The sequence below is a fragment of the Antedon bifida genome, chromosome 3 (genome assembly GCF_963402885.1).
Source record: "Antedon bifida chromosome 3, ecAntBifi1.1, whole genome shotgun sequence".
Classification (NCBI taxonomy): Eukaryota; Metazoa; Echinodermata; class Crinoidea; order Comatulida; family Antedonidae; genus Antedon; species Antedon bifida.
Window position 1 is genome coordinate 27,713,208 of NC_136228.1, and position 11,009 is coordinate 27,724,216.

Here is an 11,009-nt window from a genome sequence, read left to right on the forward strand (position 1 = left end):
TATCATAATAATTATTAACTATCACTAAAAAATTTTCGAAAAAAAAAATCATTTAACTGAATACAGACGTTTTTTTGTTAAAAAAATAACTTTGACTTCCAGTCAAAGTTTTCGATAAAAACATATCCCATAATGAAACGCGATTGTTAGGCTACTCTGTATGCATAATAATAAAACTTCCTGATGATCTGTGTGAAAATACCTTCTCAACCGTGACGAGTTGTAAACAATCCTAATTAACGTATGCATAATGCGTACTCATGGTTTGAAATCTTTGTTTACTTTCGCTCGCGACGATTTTCCAGATGAAATGTAATCAAACTAATTTACCTGTTAATTGCGTAAACTTGTTGTTTTTAGCTCGAATTTTCGACTTAAAGTGAATAACTTTAATAATACTTTAATATGGCCACTTTAAATTTAGAATATTTTGACCTTCATTTTTTTTGTGTTTCAAGGGACAATACATCTTTAAAGGAAAAGAGAAAATATTGCTTTGAAATTGCTTTTTGAGTAATCCTGCTAACAAACAAACAAGACAAACACAATCGACTACATATACCTCCTTGGCGGAGGTAAATAATTGAATACACGTAATAAAAGTATGTCATCCTGCATTTTATGCAATAATATACGAATAAATAAATGTAATAATCAAAACAAGCGGCCAATGAAAAAGCGTTTTAACTAAATATCACGTGAACAGAGGTCGCTGATTGGCTAAGTCCTCGCTCAGCGACAGTAGCCAAGTTCAAGTTAGGTCTTGGAGTTTTCCAGGCGAGGCGCGACGCGAGGTTCCCTTTAAATCGTGTGTGGCTGCATCTTGTACAGCTACAAATATTGTTTAAAAAACAGGTAAGGTATAATAAAGCAATAATGATGAGCTATTTATTGCCTAGACTATATGCAGTTAAATTTGCTACCGCCATGAAGTCATTCCGTAGCCTGTGTGCTAGTGGTAGTGTGTCTCATTCATTGGACAGACTATATTATTATAAACATGTACAAGCTCCATATTGAGTCGCTTAGGTCAAGTGTTTGTTTTAACCAGCTGTAGTTAGTGAGTAGGCTTAACTTGTATATAGGTCAGTCGCTTATAGGTTAAAACTGTCATTAATTTGTTGTTGTTTAATTAAATACATTGCAACCATGCACTACATTACATGTATTATTATGTAGTATCGATGCTCTTTACAACCAAATATGAATACTGTATATCAAATACATTGTTTGATTTATAGAGGGGCTGAAATAGACCTACTATATTTGCATAACTACAATTCAACTGACAAAACAAGAGCTAGCAAGAAAACAGTATTTAGTGGGTTCTTGATAATGTTGATTATTATCTTTATTATTATTACTACGATTCAATTCAATCAAAATTGAAGAGTGCACAGTCATAGTTTCGTCAAGTAATTGTTTATATAACCCTTGACCAGATGAATAATAAACATAGGCATACAAACATCCACGTTTCTAAATAAATTAGTTTGTATTTATAGGTATATCAATGTGTATATAATATTATAACTGCTGTTAATCATGCTTCGTAACTCATTCCGTCTACTCAAGAAGGTCCAGACAACCGAACAATGTCGATCAAACGTCAAGTTATTGCGTCCGTTAAGCAACAGTGCTCGACTACAGACTAAGAAAGATGGAAACCGGATCAGTACCCCTTCATCAAAAAGCTACCATGGAGCTTTACCACAACTTGAAGTACCAGATGCAAATGCGTTTAAAGGTTTGCAAACCGAGTTTCCATGTCTGTCAAAAAAGTAGGTACAAAAGAATGGAAATTTATTATACTTACTAAAGTAATTATTTTATCCGAAATATCTTATTACTGTAGTTTTATTTTTTTGTTTATACACATCTAAATAAATTGTTTATTATAAATTTATTTCAGTTAAGATCATGGGACTGCTGATTCGTGTAGTTATAGTAATCTAGTTTATTTTATGTATTTCCTGACCAATTCATATCTATATATTTTACATTATGGTTTGTTAGTCAAATAAACAAATTAAACTCTGGTATATCTGGCCTTTAGATTTGTTAATTATATATCACATGCCAGTATTAGAAAAAGGAAAATTGGAAAATCAAACTGTAGTGTGCGCATTCTACTGTTCTACTCTGCAACAAATATCGGAGCACTGCCTCTCGTTTTTCTTGCCTCATTATTAAATTTAATTATTAAATACCCCATTTAACTCATAAACATTATCATTAATTTGTATAAAGTACTTTCTCAAACCTTTTTTTAAATCTTGAATTATAATTGTATAGTGATGCCAGTGGCCCCGAACCTGAATATCACAAAGTCGTGTCTGGTTTCAAGAAATTTCACTATAAGGAACCATATTACCTGAAGTACAACAATGCAGTCCTGCCTGAGTTGCAGGTTGCCTATGAGACATGGGGAGAGCTAAATGAAGACAAGTCAAATGCGGTTATTATACATGCTGGACTATCTGCTAGTTCACATGCTAAAAGTCACAAGGTAAGATAGTGTTCAAGACCATGTTGTCAGAGTTGGATTTTAAACATAGCATGAGAAATCAGTGGTATAATGTTGAAGTTTTCATTAAAAAAAGAGACTTCAAGTTTTATTGCATATGTTCTTTACCTTTGGTTTCCATACATGATGCATAGTTGGAAACAAATTTAATTATGTACCATGCCTTACAGGACCATGTTGTCCTATGTAAAGTAAGGTTTACAGATAACCATGTAATCAAACCTAAAATTAACTTGACTTAAAACTTAATATTATTAGGTATCATAAAGAAGAAAACTTATTACTTTTTTTATCTACTACATCTTCAATTTCTGCTAATGGATTACTTCAGGGGTGGAACCAGTGGGAGAGTGTTTAGGGAACATGCTCCCCACTTTTGACAGCCTAAATGAAACTACTTTTTGGCAGGCTAATAATAATTATATGTTGTCGTTCCCCGTTTAAAAAATCAGAATGTAATAAATATCTAAATTGTTTTATTTTTGTTTTGATGAAGGATAACCCTAAACCAGGATGGTGGGAGAAGTTTGTAGGACCTGGCTGTTCAGTTGATACAAATCAGTTCTTTGTTATTTGCACCAACACTATTGGAGGCTGCTATGGTACCTCGTAAGTTCTGCACAATTGTGATGATACTGCTACCATTTTCAATTCTTCTCGGGGAAAAATTCATCTGGTTTCAAATAATTTATGTTTGTATTTTATTCCTACAACTATAAAAAAAATAGAGGGAACCTTAAATTTAAAGATGTATTGAAATTGACTAATTCCAAAAAAATTAAAAAAAAAAAGATTTCGAAAAAAGTGGGTCATTTTGAAGTATCATAATAGTTATTAACTTTCACCAAAAATTAGTGGGAAAAAAAATCATTTAATGAAATACAGACGTTTTTTTGTTCAAGTCAATGTATTCTATCAAAACATATCTCATTATGCAACGCTCTTGTTTGGCTACTCTGTATGCATAATCATAAAACTTCGTCGCGATCTGTGTGAAAACACCTTCTCAACCGTGACGAGTTGTAAACAATCCTAATTAGCATCATGCATAATGCATACTCATGGTTTGAAATCCAGACGAATGTAATCAAATTAATTTACCTGTTTTAATTACATAAACTTGTTGTTTTTGGCTCGAATTTTCGACTTAAAGTGAACAACTTTAATATTACTTTGATATGGTCAATTTAAATTTAGAATATTTTGACCTTCATTTTTTGTGTTTCAAGGGACAATACATCTTTAACAATATATCCCGACATATGCAAGCTCCATTTATTTTATAAACAAATTGATCTGTGTTAATTATGGAAAACCTTACTAAAGTATGTCGAGAACCTTATTTCTAAAATGAACAACAGAAACGTTAATCAAACCTTAAAGAAGGATGTTGATGTAACTCTTTGTACAGGTACACTGTTATGGAAATTATAGAATTATGATCATCATCACATTGATAACGTTTAATCACAAGTGTATTTTTGTCCTAGTGGCCCATCATCAGTGAATCCACTGACTGGTAAATGTTACGCTACAACATTCCCGCTGCCATCATTAGACGACATGGTGCATATTCAATTTCTGTTACTGGATCATTTAGGCATAGATAAGGTAAGAGAGTAAAGGTATAACAGCATAATACAGTAGCAAAGTTTTGCTGTAGGTGATGTTGGGTACACTAGCATTTCCATGGATCGTCCAATTGGCCAGCCTTTTGATGATGTTATGTTCATCAGGTCTGGCGTTTTCTCCATTGCCACTTACCTATTACGATACTCCTTGCCACCAAAACCATAAGAGGTTTCCTAAAAATGTTTAATAAACAACTATTGAGTACAGGTGAACGCATATTAAGAAACCTTAAAGACTCAACCAAGTGTCACCTTAATCTGTAGTATTAAAACATGTTTTTCCCCTTGTTCATTTCATGGGTAAGTGAATTTCTATATATTTCAGCTACATGCATCGGTTGGTTCTTCACTTGGTGGTATGTGTTCTCTGAATGCTGCTGCTCTTTATCCAGACAGAGTTAAGAGGTTGGTTTATTTGTTCATTCAGACAGTTTGCATGATGTCATTGATTTAATATTTCATCTATATTTGGCCTTTGTTAGTGTAGCTACAATTTGTTTTTTATATATTTTTGATTACAAGCCCATAGACTGATTTGTTGCAGTGGGTAATCAAAGCTTATATTAAATATATCTATTTAAAAAAATTGTAGTGGAGCTGTAGCTTGGTGGTTAATGTGCTTGCCTTGCCTTCCCAATCCCAAGTTCTGGGGTTCAATCCTGACCTAGTGCCAGGATTGTAACTCACAACTCTTTCAACTCCACTCCCTAAGCCTCAATTGAGACTTAATTTTTAAATAGTTTAACCATCATGTAATTGGCGTGTTACTCGCTGTTTAATGCGTAAAAGGGAGAAAAAAAAAATGTTATGCCTATAGTAGATGGAATTTGTCAGTGCTGGCTAGGATGATAAATAAAATAATTATTGTTGCTTATTTACTAGCACTTTTTTAAAATCTTAAAGGGCACTTCATGAAACACCATGGCTACAGCCTTGAATTATGTATTACTAATATGACAATTATAATATTAAGAAATAACCTTATTAATTTTAAAGGGTTATTTCTATATCTGGATGTGCCAGATCTCATCCATCATCAATCGCTATGAGGTATCTCCAAAGACGTTGCATAATGACCGATCCTGCTTGGATGAAGGGCCAATACTACGGAAAGTCGTACCCTAAAATGGGTATGAAACTAGCTAGGTAAGATATATGGCATTCCATTCTCTGGAATGAAATATGGCACATGGCGTTCGTTATTTAGGCTATAAACAAAGTCTACATTAGATTTTGTTATACATGTACTCAGAAGAACATTCTACTTTGACACCTGTATTAACCAACTGGTTTTAACTGGTGGTTGACTTTTATGAGAATCAACTGGTAATTAATACCAATTAAAAGTAATTATTGTACCTGTAAACCAGTTACTACAACCAAATTACAGTTAAACCAGTTGATTTAACTATTTTAACTAGTTTTTCAACTGGAATTTGTCCTGGTTTTTTTTTTACATACTGTAATCTGGGAAGCCATATTCTTTAGACATGCAGACAGTACTGCTTTGATCTTATTAGATCTTGTCAGTGCACCTCAAGTTTTTAAAATAAACATTAACCAATACGAACTGGACAAATTTATATATGAGTTGGTTATGTTGTTTTAAATATGGTGGAGTCATGCTTGTTAAGCCTGTTTTCCTGTCGATGTTAAGTTGCGTTAAGTTTAAAATCGTTAAAGTTGAAAATAAAATAGCGATGACGATGATCGAGTCGGACCGCTAATATTTACACATTTTTACGCGATCGTTCATAGTTTCTTGGTTCTCTCGAGCGTTGCTGGGACGGTCATAACACCCTCTATGCATCAAAGATAGTCAGTATAACACCATAGACTCCTTTTATTTATTATTTGATAGGAAATAAATAATATATATCCCACCACTTATTTCTACTTAAAATTCTCCTTTTCTGAAACTATTTTTAGAGAGATTGCAACAATTACCTACCGAAGTGGCCCAGAGTGGGAACAACGATTCGGTAATAAAAGAATTAATGAGAGTGATGAACCAAGTTTGTGTCCAAGCTTTTTAATTGAAAGCTACATTGAACATCAAGGGGAGACGTTTTGTAACAAATATGATCCAAACTCTTTACTATATATCTCAAAGGTAATTAATACATCTATTTATTTATATCTCTAACCTACTGGTGTATCTTCTCTGTGCCCTCAATGCGCATTATGTAATATAGCTGGTTCAAATGAGTTAAAAAGCATGTGTTTTGTAGAAAATTGTTATTCTAAACACTTTGAGGAAATTAGAATGTATTCATGCAGAGTGGTGTTATTTTCTGCGCTACATGGTTTAGGAGATAATAGTCTGGCTTAGGTTCTACAGGTATCATAGTTAGATAGACTTGAACTAATACAGTCAAAAGACACTACAGTAGTTAGATAAACTTATACCACACAGTTTGTCTCTTGAGTACATCCCCAACCATATACTCCATATCAAAGTGACAACTTCAGACCCATTAAAGTGTCCCCTTAATAGGGGTTTCCCCTGAATAGGGATTGATTGTGGTGTATATTTCCCCTTGTTCGTTTCACAGTGTGTTCCCTGAAGGAGGGGTTTTATGATATATACCCTTTTTACACCACCAAGCTTAAAAAAACCTGCGAGATAAATTTTCTTTCACACTTGATTTATTAGTTCGTGTAAAATATCTCCCACTCGCACATTATACCTCCTACAATTTTTTTAAGAACAATATTTTTACATTTATAGTAAATGACAAAGTATGCCACTTATTTACTCTATGAAGGATGACCCAAACAGCAAAAGTTCACTTTGTGGTATAAGCTTAAACTTAACAGACTTGTTTTGTCATAGAATAAACATCAGTGACTTGAAACCTTGTTTGTATTGAACTCCTGAATCAAATCTAAATAAATATGAATGCAGTCTATTTACACTATTGCACACTTTAGCCTGAAATATACAGTAGATTATCTTTAATTTGCAATGGAAAGGGTACAGTGAGCTATCTTTCATAGAGAATCAAGGTCATGTTTAGAGGGTTGGCCTACTTTGCTTGGTTTATAGGGTTGAGATTAGATAAGATACATTTTATTTTACTAGGTTTAATACACATACACTGTTCCTCCTGCTCTAATCCACATCCAAAAGTGCTGCCTAGCCTTGTTTCCACTAGTACCATCAATGAAAGCCATACATTCTCTACAAACAGAAATCTCTGAAAACAGCAAACTTTCTACCCTAAACCTATAATCAATCCCAGAGATTATTCAGGGTTTAATGTTCTTTAGTCTATTATTTTGAAATGCTATTTAGTACATATATGTATATGTTTGGTTTTATTATACTTTATTAATTTTTATTTGAAGGCAATGGATCTATTTGATATGAGTGAAGGATTTGACTCTCTTCAAGAGGGCTTGGCTAGGATCACTTGTCCAGTTATGATCATCGGTGTCCAGACTGATATACTGTTTCCAGTATGGCAGCAGAGGGATCTCTTTGAACTCCTTACGAAATCGGGTGAGTCTACTAGCAATAAAATCATGAAAATTGAAGGGAAAAAAATCTTGCAATTTGAATAACTTTTAGAATAACTAACTAACTAAATAATAACTAATCAATGTCTAAAGCTCTGTCTACACTATCAAACTTTATGTGACAAAAAATTGTGATGTGCCCATATATGGACATGATGATGTCATATCACTACCATATTTGTGCATATCACACTTTTTTTTTCAAACTAGTTTGATAGTGTAGACAGAACTTAAGTTATAACATGCCCACTTCTATGGTATATACCACATTGAAATTATACTTGTTTGATGCAGCCTTAATTCATACCTGATTCATTATTTCCTTATTAGGTAATGAAGCTGTCACATATTATGAATTGAATTCCATATATGGGCATGATACATTTCTATTGGATGTTAACAATGTTGGAGCAGCTGTGAAGGTAATATATGTGTATATATCTTTAATTGAGGTGGTGTTGGGGAATTAAAACAGAATTTTAAGATTAATTATATTATACAGTAGGCATAAACCTCTCTTTAGGACACTCCTATTACACGGACACATTCCTGTAAAACGAACTAAGGAAATATATGCTGACACTTCGGCCAACCCCTATTCAGGGACGCTTCTATTAAGTGGGCACATTGTTTGGTCCTATTTAATCAGGGTTGAACTCATACTACTCACAATAATTCTTGCATTCCTAGTTGCGGTGAATGTGCTGTTGAATTTTCTGAACCATGTCGAAGTTGAAATTTACTTCTTATTTTTCAGGGACATTTGGAAACTGGCCTACCATCATCATCTTGAACACCTATTGCTACCTCCACTACCTTAAAGGTTAAACTATGCATGATATCCAATTTCCAATTGGATAGCTTTCTAAATGCCAGCATAGAGCATTAATGTCCTGCACAGACTCGCACATCGAAATTGTTTGATAGCAAATGCTTACCGAGACAAACTGGTCACTCATTCTTTCAAATCAAAATTATAACATTTTTTTTTCCACTAATAAAAAATTTTAAGATGAAGACTTTCAATCATTCCGAATAACGAAGGACTGTAATTTAGATAATTGCATTGTGGATCACCAAGAAACTATAGAGTATAAATATACAGCCATCCACCCTGCAGTGGATTATGGTTCATTGTGGTAACTCTAGTAAATATGCCAATGGAATAGTTAAATACAGAAGCTATCACAATTTTGTTATGTTGTTGTCTTACAGGTTTTACTGATATTTTTATTAAGCCCTATAATATTCATTTTAATAAAAAAAAGTTAAAACTAATGGTCACATATTAAATAATTAATACTGTACTTGTAAATACTGTACAATGAAATAGGTATGTTATGAATGGGCAACATTCTTGGGAAAACCAGGGAAGTTGGTGTCGAGTGGGTTTTGTGCAGAAAAATTCTTAAGGAATTCCATATCAATAATATTTTTAGGCCTATTGTAGGCATATAAGTATTATTTTAAGAACAAGGAAGCATAAAGGTTAGGCAATTGTAAAATAGAATACTCGTGCCTTATTAAAAACCACCTGATAAAAAAGTACATTTTTTAACATTGTGTATAAGCAACTGTAATTTATATATTTATACTGTTTGTAAAAGCAATTAATTATATAAAATCATGTTGTTTTAGGTTTAATTGAGTAAAAGAGAGACAGTAATATTGTTTAAACATTATAACATATTTATTGGTTTTTAGATACTGTATAAAACACCTAGAATGCTAACAATTATATCAATTGTAATAAATGTATGTACATTTTTGCAATAGTTTTTACATTTTTACATAGGTCACAAAAATGTAATTATTGTATCATGAGATATGTTAGTTATAAGCCGATTTATCATCACTTATTCTGCTGGTATCTAGGTTTAAAAGTTCCCCTGGTCACAGGCTTGATAAATGAAATGGATTTATCCAACGTTTATGTGTATCATACACGATACTCGCGCATCTGGTGCGTGCCTCACTCTGGCCTCGCACTTTTCACAAATCTCAATTTTTATTTTATTACACGAAAAATGTTTTTGTATTATTAAAAACATTAACATTCTAGAATCACTGATCCTAGGCCACAACCTCAAGCAAAGCAACATAAAAATCCGATAAGTTTTGACCCAATTGGCCAGGTCATTTTTGGGCCACTTTTGGGTGTTAAGGATGGGGTTTAGGGATCATCTCAAGCCACAGCAGCAACCTCAAAATCTACATGTATAACCGTGCATATATTCTAAAATAAATAGTACTAATTGTGTATAAAAATTAATATTTTCTCCTGCATTACAGTAACTCAAATTTGTTTATGTACAGTGACTGTACACATAACTACATACAGAATCTATTGAAATGTAAATAGTAAAAAAAATGTTATTGCCCAGAAATAGTTTTTGGTTATAAAGAAATGGGTTTTGTCCAATAAATTAATGGTGTACCGTGTAAACTAAAAATAACAGTATTAATTGTGTATGTTTTAAGAAAGAAAATTATTAGAATTTGTCTTATGATTATGAAGAAGCTTGCAGGTTTCATATTATATAATAATTATTTTATTATTTAATAAGTGCAGCAGGAGTTAAAAATATATATCAAAACGTGTGTATAGTCTGTTGGTATCTAGTACATATATAAGCAGAAAATGTGGAGGTATTGCTGTCTATGTACATCAAAGGCATCATCAAAGAACTTTTATTGCTAGACTTCTACTAACTTAGTCAGATTGCTGCAAATCGGCATCTGTATATATAAAAAGTTTGAAAAAAACATGAAAATCATTTTAATATTTTAATTATTCACTAAAAAAATTAAAGTAGCCGTAGCATTTAAAAATGAATGGTTAATTTCACTTACTACGGAAATAATTTTTCATAATAGGATTTTTTTTATTAAAATGATTTTCCATGACGGTTTTTGCCTGCTCTGCATGGACCAACATTGTATGCTACTGAGAATTTGTAGAACAATTTTTGCACAAAGAGAATAAATATATATATACATATTTTAAATTTAGTTTGATTACTCTTTTTATGTTCTTTTCATGTGTAATGTAAAACAAATAAACAATGAAATGACTAATGTATTTGCATTACAGTAGAATCCTTTAGGAAGAAGACTGGTGACCGGCCAACTAACTGTATAAGGGGACACTTTCCCATGAAATGAATAAGAGGCAATAATGCAACACTATGGACTCTATGCAGAGCACCAGGTGCGAATCCAGGTTTATTTTTAAACGGGGGAGCACCGAGAATTTTAATAGTTTATTAAAAAATAGATATTAAAAATTAGAAGAGATCAGTGGGGGTTGTAAAAGACACCCCTAGTAA

At 32.6% G+C, this 11,009-nt stretch overlaps 1 protein-coding gene across 1 annotated transcript; it reads left to right on the forward strand.

The window, feature by feature from the left end:
* Positions 1–749: 749 nt before the first annotated feature.
* LOC144836895 (uncharacterized) lies at positions 750–10,688 on the forward strand. Its single transcript, XM_078691813.1, has 11 exons — positions 750–855; positions 1,506–1,781; positions 2,296–2,509; positions 3,024–3,136; positions 4,018–4,138; positions 4,484–4,563; positions 5,155–5,304; positions 6,088–6,271; positions 7,510–7,663; positions 8,011–8,102; positions 8,438–10,688. Exons 2-11 carry the CDS (start codon positions 1,546–1,548, stop codon positions 8,471–8,473), a joined length of 1,380 nt encoding a protein of 459 aa, XP_078547939.1. The 5' UTR covers positions 750–855; positions 1,506–1,545; the 3' UTR covers positions 8,474–10,688.
* Positions 10,689–11,009: the final 321 nt, after the last annotated feature.